The 20265-nt window shown below is 39.7% G+C and overlaps 1 protein-coding gene across 2 annotated transcripts in view; it reads left to right on the top strand.

Annotated features, from left to right (window-relative positions):
- PRKCA (protein kinase C alpha) overlaps positions 1-20265 on the top strand; it is a 212883-nt gene that overhangs the window by 143782 nt on the left and 48836 nt on the right. For both annotated transcript variants that reach the window (XM_063120032.1, XM_063120033.1), the window contains exons 6-8: positions 13581-13737; positions 13846-13980; positions 14900-14996. In XM_063120032.1, coding sequence (XP_062976102.1) covers positions 13581-13737; positions 13846-13980; positions 14900-14996 — 389 coding nt within the window. The remainder of the gene's footprint in view (positions 1-13580; positions 13738-13845; positions 13981-14899; positions 14997-20265) is intronic.

The following is a 20265-nucleotide window of genomic DNA, read 5'->3' as shown; positions in this document are numbered from 1 at the left end:
CTAGATCTGATTTCGACATAACGCGCACTTGTCACTCTTCTGTGGCTGATCGTAACTTTCCACATCTGCTTTACATTAAAAAAACACAAATAAAAACAATCAGAACTAATATTATACCTGGAAGATAATGTTGTTCGGGCAAGTTGCCAGTCCCGATAGGAAACCTTTTTTAGCCCTTACTGTCCAGAAGAGTCTAACTGCCAATTTGCAAGAGTGGTGCATAACGAAAGAATCCTGGCTCTAGCCCTTGGCAGCTCCTGACAGCTGATTAAGATGTAGCAGCAAACTATGGTTTACGCTAAAGAGGAAGTAATCAATTGAATCCAAATGTGTTGAGGGGATGGGGGATGTATGTGAGCACGAGACTCATTCACATAGAGCCAAATTGTGGTTTGATGCTGTGTCTGGAACAAGCCAATTTGTCATAATGCATTAGGCATATTAGACGTCATAATAAATGTCCTTTCTTAAAAAGCAGCAATTTGAGGCCTCCCCCTCTCTTTTGTGCTCTTTCTCTTTCTCTCTTTAAATTAAACCGTCCAGGTTTATACATCTTTAGCCACCATTTTAGTTTAGTACTCTTTTGTTTTTAAGTGGAACTTTATCTTCATTTTTCTTTGCTTGAATTACAATCCTTTGTTCACACACTTTTAATGAAAAATCTAGACAATGTCACTGAAAAATTATTGATTCCAGTTTTTTTTAGGGTGGTCTTATGTGTGTTTTCAGATGTGACTTGTGACAATTTTAATTTTTTAAATAAAGGAGTGGGTGTGCAACTACTTCCTGCTCATAAATAAATTGAGCTGCTTGATTCTTCAAGCAGTTGGAATTAAAACAATACCTCAGTTACTTTTTTAGACTGATTTTAAAGAATCGAGCGACACAATTACCCCATTTCCCTAATTCTCTTCACTGTCTCTGCTCCTCTGTCTTTCCTCAGAGAAAACATCCATTCCTTGCAGAAGGTTGGGGGAGTAGTAGCGGGCAGAAAAGGCACCATGAAACTTCTCCTCAGCAGTAAATGACAGGCTCTCATTTATATATACAGTTTTTATATAGCAATATAATACTATTTTACTGTATGTATTTAAAGAGAAATAATGTCAGTTCCCTCTTCCTGCATTGAAATATGAACTGTAAATAAGAGGCTATTAAGAGAGGGAATTCAACAGGGCAGTTAATATGGGATTTATCAGTAATCTCATGGCTTTTCTTTGTATGTATTAAACTTCTTGCATTAATTAGCTATTGAAATTGGTCCTAGTGTTCTTTAGTCATGGTATAGAGAAGTAGACTTGAAATCTGAAACCAGAAAAGCCTGAGCTTCCTATTTTATAACCTTAAAAATATTTATTTGGATCACAGTTCTTCTGCAAAATGGCTGATGATAATTGTACCTTTTAATACTTCCAAGTTCAGTAGTATTTATTCATTTTTGCGTGTTAGCTCTGACATAACGCTATTTCATCTTGGTCTTTAGAATTTGAAAAGAGATGTACCTGACAGAAAGAAATAGGTGATCTATCATCTGGTGATTTACTTCTCATTCAGTTTGGCTATTGGGTAGCTCTTGGCATCATAATAAAATACTATAATCTATTTCTTTATCAAATTTGTTTGCTGTCTCTGAATTCTACAAAAGCTGTTTTTTCAATATGGAGCACATAATGTAAGATCTGGTGGTCTATTGTTCTTTTAGTAAGTCCCTCAGATGGCGAAATTTATTTCTGTTGGGTTATGTCTTAGGGCCAAACTAAATGTTCTGCTAATCATGCAGTGTAGTGTATAATTCTCCTCACTCTTGTGTAAGCATGTGCATCCCTGATTCAAGTTTGGATCATGGCACTCTGGGAAGGTTTTTTTTAAATTTCCCCAACCTAAGTTCCTCTCCACACCCCCTCCCATGGGGAAACCTTGGCGGGGGTGGAATTTTGAGGGGAAGTGGGTGGAGGAAGGTTTACCCCCTTCTCAAGAGTAAGGGAAACTGTCATGATTAGCAGCATTTAGTTTAGCCATTACATTCAGTGTTATTTTATTTTTGGCTCGTGTCTTTTAAAACTTTAGAGTGCTGCTTCCATTACTGCTAAATCACTATTGACTTCCATTCGGGGACAAGAGCTTGAGTTGATGAATGCAAAAGTAATTCTGTATTTCCTCCAGTATTTTTCCCCCTTTCCTTTCCTTTCTTTTTTTCTCTTTTTCTTTTGCTGAACTTAGCATTTAATTTAGTGTTACCCAGTGAAGATTTATGTAGGAGGCTGAATCAGACTTCAACTTGCTCTTAAAATGTTCTTCGGTGCAAAAGAATAAGGTTTACTTTGCCAGATGCCCTGAGGCAAGAAGAAGTAGTTATACTGGAATTTTAATATTTTGAGTTGGTAGGTGTTGGATACAAAACTGACACTGTCATGCTGACAGCTTTGCCTAACTGTCCACCTCCTGATCTGCTTGCCTCTGCAACTCATACTTCATCTCTCATACACTTCTCCTCCTCCTTCTCTCTCTCACTATTAAACCCTAGCCTTTTAAGGCTAAAAGGATGTAAGATTTGCATCCACCATAGTACATACAGAACTGAACCAAAATGGCTGATTTTCACAACCCTATTCACAGGTCATTTGCAGGGCTGGGGGTGGGGAATGGACATTTGTCTTGAGGGTTTGGTGTTTTTTTTTTAGGGGAGCAGCTCACTGCTGGAGGAAAAGAAAGGTATCTTCTTTTTCCTTCTCTTTTGATTCTTCAACATAATCTCTGATGATGAAGTGTTTTTGTTTTTTGTATGTGGCCCAGTCACATTTTCCTTTTCCCCAGACTGCCCTGTCATTCCCTCAGACAGTGTCATTCCAGGAAAAATGACTGCCATGCTTCTGAAAAAAAGTAATGCCACATGTACTTTGCCCTCCTTAGCACTGCTGGTAGCTAACCAGGGAAAAGAGAACTTGGGGTCATAGTAGATATCTCAGTGAAAACACTGACCAGTGTTGGCAGCTGTGAAAAAGACAAATTTCATACTAGCAATCCCTAGGAAAGAGATCACAAACAAAGCTGCCAATATCATAATTCCATTATTACAAATAATGGAATAGAGTGTACATATCTGCTCACCACATCTTAAAAAGGACATTGTAGAGCTTGAAAAGGTACAGCAAAGGGCCAGTGAAATGATTAGGTGGGGGGATTGGAGCAAGTTCCCTATGAGGAAAGATAATGTTTTTTTGCAGGTGGGTGGGTGGGGGGGTTAGTTTAGAAAAAAGTGAATAAGGGAGAACATGTTAGAGGCTTATAAAAATTATGCATCATGTGGAGAAAGTATATAGAGAGAGAATTTTTCTGCCTTTTATACCTGGACCCATCGCATGAAGCTGTGTGGTGGGAAGTGTCAGGAAAGAATGTACTTCTTCACATAGCACATAGTTATTAACTGTTGAATTTGCTGCCACAGGTGATGACCTCCAACTTGAATGGCTTTAAAGGGGGATTAGACAAATTCATACAGGATATCCAGTATCACCACGTCTGTGAGTACCACTCACTGGGGAACAACAGCAGAAGAGGGCTACTGCTCTCATGTCCTGCTTATGGATTTCCCTTTAGGGAATCTCATTGGCCACTGTGGGAAACAGGATGGTGGATTAGATAGGCTTTGGTCTGCTCTAGCAGGACTGATTTTATATTCTAATATTAGATAGACAACATTTAATTCTAGCAATTTCATTCTTAGTTTTAGGACCTATTAGCAAGTGCAGACTATGGAGACTGCATACTGTGTATGATATATGGGTATAGATAAAACAAAGATACATGGTCTTGACTGACTCACACATAGTTCATCAAATTGTAGGCTACTTCTTGATGAGTTAGAACCTTGAATAATTGGTACACATGTAGTCCAAGACACCTGCATTATTAGAAAAATCTGAAAACAGCCCCAAATAGAGCACCCTGGATACTTTCAGATACCCGTAAAACTGAAATTCAGCACACACGTAGCACAAGGCACACTGATTATTAGACCAATCTGAAAGGGCATTTTTGCAGTAAGCAAAATGGTGCATTTTTTCACAGTAATAGATCAAACACAAGGTAAGTCAAACTGCCTATGAAGTGGAATGTTGGACTCTGGGAGTTCTGTTGCCTCTTCAACACTTGAATCAGACTTGGTTTTGGGGAGTGGATATTTCCTGCAGTGGCCAGGAAATTGCATCCATGCTTACAGAATGCAACTGTTTTGTACTTTGTGCATGTTGTACCTCAAGTAAAATAATATATAACAGAAGTTAAAACAATTCAGGGTAAGTATTATTATTTGCACCATAGCTAGTTTAACCCTTTCAGTTCAAAGTGAGTTCAAGTATTACAATACTCTACAATGCCTTGACTTTAGTGGGTCTCCAGCAGTTGGGTGAGAGTTCCACAACTGTGGGGCAATCACTGAGAATATACACCAATGTACTCTTGCTGTCCAAACATATAATGTATTGTACTGTAAGAGAGAGATCACTCTGGGCAGTGGGTAAGATATTCTTAAAGACATTGGCTGTTTACATTGGATTAACATTTTAAAGTCATGTTGCATAACCTATTGTATTTAGTTCCATTGTATGTCCTTTGCTCCATTAAGGAGAAAACCTAGAGATTTTTAGTTGTATAAGGAGAGTTCTGTGGCTTTCGGCTCCCAAAGAGAATGGCACCTTATAAAATGATGGGAGAATTTATAACTCAGGAGCAAGAATAATCACTAGTCATCATATTCTTCCTTTAGGCAGTGTACGCAAGAAAGCAATTATCATATTAAAAAGGCAGTCATATTTTGCTGATAGGGCATCCCGTTCAGGCAGAGAGTTTGAATGAGTATAAGTGCTTTTCATGCCATGACTTCTGAATGATAATAAATCCTTGAGTTTGGAATAGGACTGAAAAAGTCGGCCAGGAGTGGAGTGGGGAGAAGGGGATATCTCCAGGATTGATTCCTGTAGTTCCAAGGCTTTGTTAGAACATATTTTTTCTACTGTTGCAAATATAATGTAATAAATCCATAACATTAGATATTAAGATTATTTTCAGTTTGCAGTACAAAGAAAAATGAATCACTCTTCTGTACCTTGTGGTATAGAACATAACCCAAATAGAGACGTTTAATGCTCTGTGGTTATTATAGAATTACCCTTCAGGAGTTTAGTCCTGTGAATATAATAAAGAGTCATTGCCCTCAGGAGAGACATTAAAATAGCTTTATGAATTGAGAATGGTAATGTATTACAGAGCCTCACAATTTCGGAGGGCATCATGGATGATGAAATGGAATACTACAAAGAAAGCATATTGTAATTCCCAATTCATTTTAGTGCTGGTCAGATAACTCTTTTGAAAATAAATGCAGAAGTCTAATGTTTCATTAATTTTATCATTTGGAACCTCCATAGAATAGTATTGTATTTTTATTTTTTGGGTTTTCCTGGAAGCATAGTATTGGCACCACAAGTATTTTGTAATTTGGGGAGGTTGGCCTCTGCTGTCTGTAGAATGTATTACATTGGAGATTAGATACAGTCCCAACCCATCAAAAGGATGTCATTGAGGCACACACTTTCCATACGGCACATGAGGGAATGAAGTTCCAACTAGCATAGGAGAAGGGTGAGGTGGAACCTAAGCATTTGCAATGAAACCAAGCGTTAAACATCAGCAAGCTCCCAGCCTCCCCGCTTGTTGAAACAAACAAAAATCTTAAACCTATGTTTCTGTGTAATGTTTCTGAGAGTACAGATAGTTTGGAACTCCTGTTTGGAGAGGTAGCTTACTCTTGGGTTCTGTGTATTATGTATATTTTGTTTGAGTTCTTGCCCACCTTTTCCCAGGCTTTGGGGTTTGTAACATTATGTTAAGCTACTTTAACTGCCTTGTTAATGTCTTTTAACTTCTAAAGTATATTAGCAAGCTAGTTAAAGTAGAATAAAACTGGTAGAACAGATGCTAAAAAGCCTCTCCCAATAGATATCTAAAGTAATTTGAAATAAGGAAGGACTTAGGCTGTTTTCAAAAGAGGAGCTGGATTTTGCTGAGCTTTCAGAGGAGTAGTGTTCCCCCGAAAGGGCTGCTCTTTTTTATTATTTATTTATTTATTTACAATATTTATATACTGCACCATATCTAAAATGGATTCCGGAACGGTGAACCGAGGAATAAAACATTAAAAAGATTTATTTATTTACTTAAAAAAGAGAGATTAAACAGCAAATTAAAATCAATAAATTTAAAAGGAAGTACCAATAAAAAACCAGTGGCTGATCAGTTGAGGAATGCTTCCTTGAAAAAACTTGTTTTCAGGAGGCACCGGAAGCAGTATTGTATTGGAGCCTACCTGACCTCTAGGGGCAGGTAGTTCCAAAGAGAAGGGGCCGCCACACTAAAGGCTCTTCTTCTTGTGGAAGGTCCATGTGGAGCCACCAGGAGTATGCCCTCTAATAACCTCCATTACCAGGCAGGTTGGTAAGGGAGAAAACACTCTTTCAAGTATCCTGCCCCCAGGTTGTTAAGGGCTTTGTACACTAGTACCAAAACCTTAAACCTGGCCCGGTAGCTGATAGGTAGCCAGTGCAGTTCCCTCAGCAAAGGAGTTGCAGGCTGAGAAGGGGCAGCTTCTGAGAACAGCCAAGCTGCTTTCTGCACTAGCTCCAGCTTCAGCTTCTGGAGAAGCCTTAAGGGCAGCCTGACATAGAGTGCATTGCAGTAATCCAGTCTTGAAGTTACTAACTCCTGCACCAGTTTTGCCAAGATACCCCTGTCCAGAAGAGACTGTAGCTGGTGAGCCAGCTGAAACTGGTAAAAGGCACTATGAGCTGCTGCGGACACTTGAACCTCCAGCAACAATGATGAATCAAGCTGTATCCCCAAACTATGAACGTGATCTATCAAAGGGAGTGCAACCCCATCCAGAACAGGCAATGAGCCTATTTTCCGGACTTGGGAACTACTCACCCACAGGGCAGCTGCTGGGTTCTTTCCGTGTCATTCTATTGTCCTTTCTTGGAACAAGGGGAACAAGGATTGTAGGAAGACCCCTGGGATCCAATATTGTTGATGCCTTGTTGCAGTTTATGGGAACAGGATAAGCGCAAGCACCCAGGGGCCTTTTGCCCTAGCCTCCCTCCCTGGTCGATAGGCTTCCAGTTACCTGGGAACAGAAGGGTCATGTGTTATTTTGCAAACATTTTCTTGCTGCCATTGAAAATACTGGATCCTTCCTGGACCATTGTTCAGTTTACTTGATGAAAATATTCCATATGCAGTGGGAAGGCTTCTGGAATGTTTGGTAGTAATATGAACTGTGTTGCTCCATCAAACTTCTCTTTTTCTTGAATTGCAGTAACAGTGCTAGTTTGATACTGATATACTAGGAGTGAATTAAAACTCTATGATAATGTCTGCAATGATTATAGAAGCAGCTGGAATGATTCCCCATATTGGAGCTGTAGTTGTAATTTTTAAAGACTGACATTGGTTTTCTTATTCTCCTTGGGAGATATTGGTATCCCTCACTAGGTCTCCTGTTTTATCTACTTAGGCACTTTATTAATAAAGGGAACACTTTCTGCTATTTTTCTCTGGAATTCAATACTGAAAAGGCCTCATAAAAGAGGACGGTGTCCTCATGAATGGACTGGGTGTGGGAGAAGGGAGAAAAAAGAGCAATCCCTCTCTCAAAAAACTAGAATCCAATGGGATCATCCCATGAAACTGATTGGTGGGAGTTCCAGGACAAATAAAAGGAAGTACTTCTTCACATAGTGTATAGTTAAGTTATGGTACTTACTACCACAGGATGTGGTGATGGCCACCAATCTGGATGGCTTTAAAAGGGGGTTGGATAAGTTCCTGGAGGCAAAGGCTATCAATGGCTACCAGCCCTGATGGTTGTGTGCTACCTCCAGTATCCGAGGCAATAAGCCTGTGTGCACCAGTTGCTGAGGAACATGGGTGGGAGGGTGCTGTTGCACCATGTCCTGCCTTGTTCATCCCTGGCCGATGGCTGGTTGGCCACTGGAGATTTCGTTCTGGTATATGTACTGATCTAGTTCCCCACTTGCGAGTTCTTAATGTATGTTAATGTGATTTTTATCTTTATATTCCATTTGTGCTTATTATTTTCATTTTACTCTATATTATCTATTTTTAACTTACTTAACTTATTTATTTTAGCTTATCTTTTTACTTGTTTTTATTATGTCGAATTGTGATGGCAATAAAGATTTCATTCACCAGTTGCTGGGGAACATGGGTGGAAGGGTGCTGTTGCACCATGTCCTGCCTTGTTCATCCCTGGCCGATGGCTTGTTGGCCACTGTGTGAACAGAATGCTGGACTAGATGGACCCTTGGTCTCATCCAGCATCAGGGCACTTCTTATGTTCTTATGTAAAGGGACTTCTAATTTGCTTTCTAAGGTTATTTTTTTAATTTGGTTTTTATCTGTGTTAATATCTGATTCTGGAACTAAAGAGCTGCTGCTTCCAACTCTGCCTGACCTGCCTCATTAAAAATAGGTTGCCATCAAAGAGGTGACTACAGAGACAATCGTTCTTTATAACTGGTATCCTCCCCAAATGCCGTCATCATCTTGCTCTGTTGAAAAAGAAACACTGAAAAAGAAATACTGAGGGGAAAGGGGATATCAGAGTGCTAATTATGCAGACAACCTAAAAATTGTCCAGATCTCTAAAACAAAAGCAAACAAAACACAGCCTGTGTTTAGCAGCGAACTTCACTAGCAATTCTGCTTTGAGCATCTCCCCTTTCCCTGTTCTTCTTTTCTCTTCAGTGTTTCTTGCCATGAGAAGCAGGACAGAAATAGCATTCTATCCCATGGCTCCTGGCTGTCAGCGCTGTTTCCTGGCTCTGAGACTGTATCAAGGCTACACATTACTACAACTCCAGGGACTGGACTTTCTGAGCCCAGAAAGCTAGAGGTGTAGAGCAGATACAGAAAATGTGGATCATGGGTCTGCCTAAAATAATGAAGGAGATCCCCCCCCATTTTACTGAGAAGGTAAAGTTACCTGTATGAGCTAAGCCAGAGAAATGGTTAACATCTAGCAAATGTTGCAAGTGAAAATATTTTTGATAACGCACTTGCAAATATCACATTGTTTGGTAGTGCCAGCTTGCTAGAGCATTTGTGTGGCTTTCAGGCAGTTCTGTTTGTTAGTTTTTCAATGGTTTGAATTCAAAACTATAGCTTCAACAGGTAAATGACAGAACTACAAGGAAATCTAGTAATGTAATGGCCCACTTTAGTAAACTTCTAAGGTGCAGTACCAATAATTTGTTGAAACTCAAGTATAAAAATTTAGTTTGAAGTACAGGACTTGGTAGATTAACATGAAAACTTCAGCTATCCCCACAGCTGCATCTCCTGGTTGTGTCTACTATTTCTTTCTGCTCATTCTCTGTGCCCTTCCATACAAGGCATTTAGTGTGGAATTGCCATGCTCAATTCATTCACTATTTATGGGACATTTACATACTGTCATCAAATAGCTGTCCTATTTGTCCACACTGTGGTTCTGTTTGCTCTCCCTCCCCCCGCAAAACAGCAAAGAATCTATTTTTTCTCTTTTTTTAAAAAAAAAAATTGGAACACTAGTTCTGTTACCACAGGTGTGTTTTACATTAGCACAAATCTTCTGTCTTTTCTGAGAGATGCAGCTTTAACACGTGAAATGTCATATCTCCGAGGTGTACCTATCACCACTGCATACCTTTACTAATATCTTTTTATCAATCTTTTAAAAATCCATAATTTTGTTTATGCTGAAATACATTTTGTCATGATTCTAAGCCCTCCCGCTGAGATACAAGACAATAAAGAGGTCTGCCGTGTAATCTACAAAGCTTTATTCAGGAAATAAACATCTCTTCACACCTGAAAGAAGTGAGAATGCTAGGATCTTTCCTCTAAGCTTAATTAGGCTAACTAAGCTAGGCATCTGCTCTTTCAACTAAAAGGGAGAATTTCCTGCGCAGTCCAATAATTACTTTAGCTCAGGGAGGATCTTTCTCAAGAGGTTTTTTGCATTCAGCTAGCTTGGTAGACTGCCTCTCGCCTACTCACACCTCTGCCCTCTTGACTCTGCAGCGAACTCAGGTCTGTCAGCTCTGAAGTCCCCAAGAGCCCATGGGTTGTTTAACTCATGAGTTGTCATTAAGTGTAAACTGTCCCAATATGGACTGTTGTAGCATATTCAAACTTTAATTTTATGAGTCTCTTCTCTTCTCCATCTGTTCCGTTTGTTTCTTTCCCATCCTGAATCCATAGGAAGAGGTTCTTCTTTACTCATTGGAAGGGGGATTACAATTGTGGTGGAAAGCTGTTTTACCATTTATCACATTAATCCCGAAGTCTCTCCAAATCGATGCTTTTGTCTTATATTCTTAGTAGCCATGCAGTTCTTATTGTCCATTAATGATGTATCAGTAGTGGTTACTTCTGAATACCTAAAGCACTGTAGAAATCCTTATCATTTACTTTGACTAAGCCATTATATAAATAATATTATAAATATATTTTAATGCTATTTCTAATGTAACACTGTAACTGTGCCCAGGGAGTAATAAAATGTAATAGTGATTCATGTTTCAGACACATACAAATGTCATATTTTATTTATTTATTTATTTTAGCATTTTTATCCCGCCCTTTAGCCAAAAAGGCTGTCAAGGCGGGTTACAAAAATATTTCTTAAGACAGCTTCTGCCCACAGGCTTACAATCTAAAATACATGACACAAAAGGAAAGGGGATTGGGAGGGAGGAGGGGGGAAAGCAAATTCAGGCACTAGATTCTTAATTAGAATAATACAATTAAATTATAATGCTGCCATTTTATAACGATGGTTAACATTTTTTATTCTCATTATAGGCCATGAGCCAAAGGGTTTTGTGTACAGCTCCCTTTTTGTACTTTAACCTCTTACATGTAGCCAAAAATATTCCTTCTGGAGGGCATTTGATATAAAGCTGATAAACGTTCTGCAGATAAAAGGAGAACCTAGCTGCACTGATGTGGCCATAGAAATGCTTCTTTGTGCATGCATGGGTTCTCTTTGGATCTCAGTCATCCTTTCCATTACAATAATGACATAAGGCTGAGATAAATTTGGGGGTTTAGATTAAAAAAAAATCCTATAACTCCCAGCATTCCGCAGACATGGTTGGGGAATGCTGGGAATTGTAAGAGTTTTTTTTCCCTGTCTAAATATGTATAGGTTTTCATCCTTTGTCTTTAAACAGGACAAAATTCTGTAAGGCTCAAATCTAAAAATATTGTTCCATCCTACTTTTATAATTAGAAAATTGTTTTCCAGGATCTTTATTCTATTGCTGCTTTACTACAGATCTAATTGATCATATAGATTCTGCAGAGGAATATAGAGTTACCATAACTAATACCAGATCAAAGTACTGTTTTTCTCTGCCAATTTTTCATTTTGTTCTCAGCAATCCACACAGATATAAAAGCTTGATTTTGCAGCTTACAAAACACTTCAAGTAAAATAACATTTATAATACTCTTTTATAATGCTTTTATAACTTTTACATTTATAATACTGGTTACAAGGTGGTGGTGGTGATGGGGAAGTGCTAAATTTTATATTGCAGAATAGAAGGTGGTTCTGGTGACCTCTTTTTGAACAATAATGTGTGTGTTTTGTGACATGGCTAGAAATTCTCAGCCCTTTGCTCTTCATTGTTTATTATTTCTGATAGACAAAAGCAGCAGTGTGCTGCTTTAACTCCCACCACAGCCATGCCTTTATTTCCAGAAAGGAAAATGGCTCATGTTCTCAGAAGCTGGTCTAGGGAATGTTCTGAGTTGAAATTTATTGCTGTACTGTTTTTGCATAATTAAAGTTTACAGAATATTAGACTATGTTTGTCTAGCATTTGTCACCTGCCTTCAGTACTGAAAGATTTTCTACCTTCAGACATTAAGCGAAAGTGAGAGCCATGAGTCAAATAATCTACCTTCATCTGTCTATCCCTGTCCTTCATTAATCTTGTGGCAAAAGAAATTAAACTGACAATTAAAACTCTGTTCACTCAATGCTCTGCTGGAAGAAGAGGGGGGAGACTGTGGCCTCTTGAAAAACAGGGCAGAAGACTGCATCTCCCTGAAAATTTGCTTTAGAGGGTTGGGGGACCCTCCAGAACAGGCTGGGAAGTGGTCCAAAGGACTGCAGGGGTAAGAAAGAATTGGCAAAAAATAAGAATTGATAAAAAAAATTAGTTGTCTCCCCTCCTTCCACAGTAACTTCCACTGGATTGCAGCTCCTTGGGTTCATGTATTTGTGGATCCTACCCTTGATTAGTTTTTATAAATTTTGATAGAGTGAGATTGGCCTTCTGCATATGTAACCTCTCTTGCAATGTATGTGCCTGTATGAAGCCAGATCATGGGCTGTTTCCCATGCAGAGAATGAGGAAAACAAAACTGCTTTATCAGTAAGTTTAAAATTGTAAAATATAGATAAACTTGTGTGAGAATTCTTGTAAGTCTAGAGTTACTGTTCTTCCGCATATAGGACTGATTCAGATGTAGTACTAAACCATGTTTTAGCATTACAATGATGCTTTAGCATTACAATGATGAGCCCTAGTGAGACTCAGGCTTACGTGCTCCCCGTTCCTCCTCCAACAGGACTGCATGGAGGAGTTCAGAAGCTTTTGCTTCCATTTTATATTAACTGCAGTTTGCAGTGTCATCTGAACCCAAAATATTGTGGTTAGTGGAAACAAACAAACTTTAAATCATAGTTTGCAAAGCTGGCTTGTTTCATAGAATCATAGAGTTTGAAGGGACCTGGAGACCATCTATTTCAACTTCTTCCACAATGCACGAGGCAGCTGCAGCATCCCTGGCAGTTGGCCTTCAGCCTCTGCTTAAATACTCCAGTGAAAGAGAGCCCATCACCTCCTGAGGTAGTTTGCTCCACTATAAAACAGTTCTTACAAGTAGGAAGTTTCTCCTAATGTTTAGCCAAAATCTGCTTCCCTTTAATTTCCACTCATTAGTTCTAGTCCTTCGTCTTGAGCAACAGAGAAGTCTGCTCCATCTTCTACGTGGCATTCCTTTCCACTAACTATAGTTAAGAGTAACTACACTAAACTGTAAGTAATCTAAAATGGAATTGGAATCTTCTCTGATCTCCTCACAGCTGCAATGGAGGAGACAGGGAAGTACATGAGCCTGAAAGTTTTTCTAAGTACACATAGTGAATGCCTGAATAGGGCGAAGTCTTTTGGGGATAGGTAAAAACAGGACCCAGGGCATATCATATTTGGGGAGTGGGGTTCTTTTCACTGTTCAGTGTGGGAGGACTGCTTACAGCACTTGGCTATATTAAACCCATTCCTTTTCCTTCCCTTCCTTTTCAAACAGCTGTAGATCCCTGATAACTCTATGCTGAGTTTGGAATTGGTTATGGTTTTCAGTATTTATGGTTTTAATGATGTACATAGCATTGAAACCTTTTTCATTGAATATATAATAATATAGATTGCTTTTTTGTATACTTGCAGTGCGAGATGCAAGAAATCTAATTCCTATGGATCCAAATGGACTTTCAGATCCTTATGTGAAGCTGAAACTTATTCCAGATCCTAAGAATGAGAGTAAACAAAAAACAAAAACTATCCGTTCCACACTTAATCCACATTGGAATGAGACATTCAAGTTGTAAGTTGAACTTTGGTACTTTTCCTATCCATATTTTTAATTGCAGACATTTCATTACGTTTCGTATACTTCTCAGAATGGCATATGTTTTTCTCTTCTTGTTTGTAGTAAATTAAAGCCTACAGACAAAGATAGAAGGTTATCCGTGGAAGTCTGGGATTGGGATCGAACAACTAGGAATGATTTCATGGGATCACTTTCTTTTGGGGTGTCAGAACTCATGAAATCACCAGCATGTGGATGGTAAGAGAGTCCTTGATAAATTAGCATGCTTCACTAATATGTTATTAATATATTACTTAAATTAATCAGCAATAAACCCCATTAAAACTTTTCCTAAACATATCAAACAGATATTTAAAGAATGTGTAATGTTGAAACCCCCAGTCATTAGACTGTAAATAGTAAGGACAGAAATTAAACAGACACTAAAAAAAATCTTTGGTATTTTTGTTTTAAACACTGAATCAGTGACTAGGTTTACACAATATGACAACTCCCACTAAAGGTCAAGTGAGTGCTGTCATTGAACTGTGAGTTGTTGTTTTTGTTTTTGTTGTTGTTGTTGTTGAAGCATGGGCTATTGTGTTATCTGCTTCATAATCCACAGTTCACAACCCAACAACAAACTCTGGGTTTTTTTCGTGGGTTGTTCATTGGTCACACAACACAACAACCTATGGTTCAAAGACAACCCACATTTCAAAAACAACCCACACTCAACTTGTCTTCAGCCTTGAGTGTAGGTTGTCATGTTATGTGAATGCAGCCAATAACCGATACACATTGCTCTAATATGGTAGTAGCATCTTTCTCCTTCAGATGATCCCCAAAAGAATGGGGGTACTTAGTGCAAGTCAGGCATGCATCCTCTCCAAATATTTTTCTGGAAGGGAAGCAGCAGCCTTCATATTGGCCATGCATTTACTATGCATTGTTGTGTAAATTCCTCATCCCAGACAAATGCTGCACAGATAAGCAAACTTTCTAAGGAGAGTGTCTCTTTGACCCGATTAGGTTTTAATTCAGGGATTACACTGCAAGTCCCTATCTCAGCTGTTTCTCAGCTGTGCATGTTGAAAACAATTTGCATCCTTGTTACACTACAAATATCAAGGAAAAGATGCCAAATACATAAAAGTGTTTTCTTTTCATTCTACAGGTACAAGCTACTTAACGAAGAAGAAGGCGAGTACTACAATGTTCCAATACCAGAAGCTGATGATGATGGAAATGCAGAACTGAGACAAAAGTTTGAGGTAAGAATGTACACCCACATTGTGGAGTGAGTACAATGTTGTAGTCTGATCCTATCCTGCTGCTGTACTTGCTATAACAGGTGGGAGTGGCTCCCTGTCCCTGCTTACTGCACAGGTCTTCTACATACCTTCATGGATCTTCAAAACTCCTTATTCCAAGGTTGGTTTGCACAATGATTGTCACAGTCTTAAGGGCATGAGCCTACTTTGGCAACGGAACATATAACTGTGTTGTTAAACAAATAAAATGTTGCTATTATAGAGCAAAGCTGCTATAGGTTCTGTGTCTAAGTGTTCCATTCTCTTCTCTTAGAAAAGTTTTCCAATACATCTTATTACCATTATTTATTTATTTAGCACCAGCCGTGTACTTGGTGCTATACAAAATATACAAATAAAACAGCGATACCCTGCCTAGAGGCTTACAATCTAAAATCATATTAAAATATATGAAGGGGGGGAGTTTACCACAAGATAAACGAGAAGGAACTCTCTGCCCCCATGTGGAAACAATGTTTTTTTTTTCCTTGCCAGTATTTCTAGAACCACAGGCAGGCGAATTGCCCCATTTCAGCATCTGGATCTCTCTTTGGCTCTGCTGCTATCTAGTTCAAATCATTTATTATGCTCCATGACTAGATTAAAAATACCAGATATAAAATATAAAGAGCGAGACATATAGAGCAGTATCAATCCACACTATACAAATCAAACTGGGCTCTCAACTTAATAGCAACAGGGGGGGAAACACCCTAGCAACCTTTTCAGTAACCACAGGGATGATGTTGGCTAAACATTAAGATACATAAAACAAATTGTCTCTACCAGGTAACTTAGATAATAGAGCTATAATCACTTCTCTCCTAATATCCTGAGAGAAATTACAATGTAGTAAGATTTGTATTAGTCTCTAAATCCCCTGAACCTCAAGGACAATGAGGTCACAATGAAAACCCCTAGTTCAATCTTGTCTCTAACATGGAAGATGGCAGAACATTCATATTTATTTATTTTATTTATTTATTTAAGGATTTTTATGCCGCCATTCAGCCAAAAAAGGCTCTCACGGCGGCTTACAAAAGTATTTCTTGACAGTCCCTGCCCACAGGCTTACAATCTAAAAGACATGACACAAAAGGAAAGGGGATTGGGAGGGAGGAGGAGGAGGAGGGGGAAAAGGAAAGCAAATTCAGGCACTACAATCTTAGTTGGAAAGTTCAGCAGTTACAGGTGACAGCAGGAGGGAGGGGGCTCTCAGCTGGAGCTGGACCCAGGCACGGTGGAGAGGTGCCTGGCTGCTGCTTCCTCCCTCACTGGTGGCCTCTCCAGAGACAGTTGGTAGCATATGGGTCATATAAAGTCTTATAAACAAATAATTAGCCCCTTTACTCCCAGTTGGGAATTGGATGCAAAAAATAAAAGAGAACAAAAATTACCTGCCAAGGATATCAATTTTTGCCATTCAGTATCATATCATCTGAACAGAATTTCTTTTGCCTTTTCTTTATGCAGAGAAAAAAAGTTCAAATGGAGGAATACCCATTTCCATTATTTTGTGGTGCACAGTCTTCTCCCTCTGTGTGAAGATTCACATCTACCTTGCTTTTTGTTTAAACTTCACTCATCCTCACTTCAATCCAAGGGTGGCACAGGGTTTTGTTCTATTTTACTGCTTTTTCGTTGTAAATGTCATACTTTTAATCCTTTTCTGCATTAAAAATTGAGAGGTAGGACTGTGAGAAAGATGTGACAGAGTGATGAAAGAGGGAAAGAAAAATACGGAGACAGAAGAAAGATGCACGTTGAGGAGGAGGAGCATAGTGTAAGGAACATGGAAAGCGAGAAGAGATTTTGACAATTGTCTGGAAGAAATATTGGGGAAGTGGTGTAGGCCAAGAAGCTGCAGTTAAGCATAGCTTCTTGTTAGCATGGTTAATGGTTTCCAAAAAGCCAAAATATGAAGCCATAGTTTAAACATGGTGACCATTACAGTACCTTGTTTCAGGAAACCGCTAACACTGTGAAAAGTTATATGGTGCATTTAATTTACTCCATCATAGGAGCATCACTTTGGCTCTGCTTCCATAGCAAACTGAATGTTTCTTAATACATTTTGGGTACATCTTTCCTTTTATAAGTTGTCTTAATAATATTTTATCATTCACCTTTAAGCTCCTTTTCCTGCTCCATAAAATGTTAGATTTGTGTGTAAACGTGTAAAATGATAAAAGAATAAATACGCAACCTTCTCCAGTCCTTATTCTCATTTATATTCTGAATATGTTGGGTATTGAATGGTGCTTCAATGCTAAATTCTTAGGCAGTAGTGTGTTAGACAAATTTAGGTTACAAAAGAGGAAATCATCAGTTCTTTTATTATACCTTATTAGGGCAGAGTTTACACTGTTCTGGGACCACCACTCCTGAAATCACTTTAACTTTAATCACTGATTTATTTGTACATTGACAAGGTGAGCAGAAGTTGAAGTGAGTTGACATATAACTATATTGAGCTCTTGATCCCTTTCTAATTCAGAAGTGATAACTGAGCAAATACATAATATTATCGGTGGAAGCCACAGTTCATACAGTGTGTGAGAAATTGTGTGGGGATGGAGAATCAGCTGGACTTGCTCCCAATGTTGCCACACCTGAAGATGATTAGAGCATTCTGGAAATGGGTGGTGCAAGCCACAAAGACTGAGGCCTAATCTACAGCCATGGCTAGACCTGCCAATATCCCAGGGATCGCCCCAGGATCATCCCAGTGCATCCACATGATGCACAGGGGATCCCAGGAGCAGGGAGGGATGATTCCTCCCTTGCCCCGGGATTTATTTATTTTATTTTATTTTATTTTATTTATTACATTTTTATACCGCCCAATAGCCGAAGCTCTCTATGCGGGATATCAGCATAGCTTTCCCCCCCACTTTTTCCACAGTCTCGGGGTGATCCTGAGACCGTGGAACGTGTGGGCAGGCAGCATGGTTTGTCCCAGTTCCTCAAGAGTAACTGTGAGGAGCCAGGAGCCGGGCATGGGGCACAGACCTCCTGAGGAGCTCTGTGCCCATTGGGGGTGGCGGGAGGGCGAGTTTTTTTTTAAAAAAAAAACCACCTAACTCACTGGTTTGTGCACAAGCACTCGTGCGCTCCTTCTCATTTAAAAAAACAAACAGAAAATGGCAGCCGCAATGTCACGCGCCACGTGTAGTCCAGGGCGACGATCTCACGATTAGAAAATTGCGAGATCATCACCCTCCGACACCTTCATCTAGCCATGGCCTATACCATGCAGGATATTGCACCATGAAAGCAGTATGAAAGTGGTATATAAAAGACAGGAACCACACTACTGCTTTATACCAGTATTGAAGTGCACTGACAACTGTTGAGGCCCGTTGACACATACCATATACCACTTTCTTACCGCTATATCCTGCTTGGGGTTGATCCTTCTTTTTATATACCGTTTCCATTCTGCTTTCATAGTGCAATATCCCACTTGGTGTAGATTAGGTTTGAGCGGGGGGAGAGAGATGAGAATAACATAGAGGAGTGGAGTAGGGAAGAGCAATAGCTGGAAGTCCAAATAGTGGAAACTGACAAGGACCATGGGCAAGTCTGGGAGAGAGTTAGCTCTCTCAAGGATCGCAGAGGTGCTGATTTAGCTCTGAGGAGACTTGTCAGTAAAGGAGTTTATCACAGAGAGGTTTTGTGAATTAGTCAGCAATCCAGAAAACCCGATATCCGCCCAGCCGGAACGGCTTGGATGGGAAGCAGACATTGCCAGTGGGGAGGAGGAGAATGAAGGCACCACACATGCTTAGGCACTCGTGTGCCTTTGAAGCAGAGTGGGGCTGGGACTATGAGAGCCCACCTGCCAAAACCCTCGGCCTCTAGTAGCCTGACATTAGTACATATTGATTCCTGCACTTTTCACATGCAGTTCCAGGGAAGGGTTGAATCCCCCTTGTTGTGAAATAAAGAGGCCCTAGTTTATCCCAAGCTGTGGTGTCTGTGTCTTTATTCTATGCTTCCTTCTCCACTTGCAAGTCTCTTATCCCCCTCGACTGGCATGGCGTGAGGGGGAGGAACAGTAGTTGTAGTGGGGAGGAGGGGAATGAAGGCCTTATGTGTTGCACACGTGGGCCACATGAGGCAGGAGCGGGGCCAAGCTTATGAAGGCTGGTCCCGCTCCATACTCGGCCTCTCTGTTTTTTCAGCTCCCACCCTCCCTCCCTCTTCTAATATTGGGGGGGGGGAGTAGGGTGCCAAAGCTAAGGCTTGGCCCCTCCGGTTGCAGGATGTGCGGTAATTGGCAATATCAGAATAGGGACGGTGAGCACTATGGCACCTTTTGGTGATTGGCATATCTGGAGGACCTGCTCGTAGGGAACTGTGAGGTTCCCATGTCAGGATATGGTTTGCCTTTAGAGACCCTCCTGTCCTGAGCTGTGAGGCACAGGGAAGGGGTGACATGAGGCAATCTCCCCACACATGCAGAGCAAGAGGCAGCTGGACAACCATCTGTCAGATATGCTTTAGGGTGGATTCCTGCATTGAGCAGGGGGTTGGACTCGATGGCCTATGATTCTATATAAGAAAGGAGCCAGGTTTTACCTGACTCCTGGCTTTGGAGAGTGCTTGCCCATAAACCCAGGCAAATGGCCTGAGAAAGGACACATCGATTCCCGCACTTTCACATGCTGATCCAGAGAAGGGAGAACTACCCATGTTATTCAAATAAAGGGGCCCTAGTTTAACCCAAGTTCTGGTGTCTGTGTCTTTATTCTATGCTTCCTTCTCTACTTGCAACGGCATGTTGCCAATGTACCTTGGACTTCCTTGTGCATATGTGGACAGATAGTTAACTGCAGACAATGGTCTTTTGATTGTGTAATATAGTTTATTTGCAAAGTTAAGTAAGTCTGTGTCATCAATGCACAAAAGCATAGTTCTCTCAGATTTTATTGCAATATTTTTAGATATTTAGACTTGATTGCAATATTGTTAACAGTAAACAATTGCAATAATGGAACTGTCAATATACTTTACATTTTCTGAACACATTTAAAATACCTGTAGTGGTTATGTAAGATTAAAATATGTGTTCACTTTGTTTTCTAAAGACAAATAACTTTACAACTGTAGGTTAAACCATAATTTCCACTATAATAATGGTGGATTTTTAAAATCCATTCTGCAGAACACGTTAAACCTACAATGAATTAAGTGTCCAGTGAAAAATCAAATAGCTTAACCTCAA

Source organism: Elgaria multicarinata, chromosome 3, assembly GCF_023053635.1.
Source record: "Elgaria multicarinata webbii isolate HBS135686 ecotype San Diego chromosome 3, rElgMul1.1.pri, whole genome shotgun sequence".
NCBI classification, from domain to species: Eukaryota; Metazoa; Chordata; class Lepidosauria; order Squamata; family Anguidae; genus Elgaria; species Elgaria multicarinata.
The sequence above is the reverse complement of the archived record's forward strand: the minus strand, read 5'-3'. Positions and strand labels throughout refer to the sequence as shown.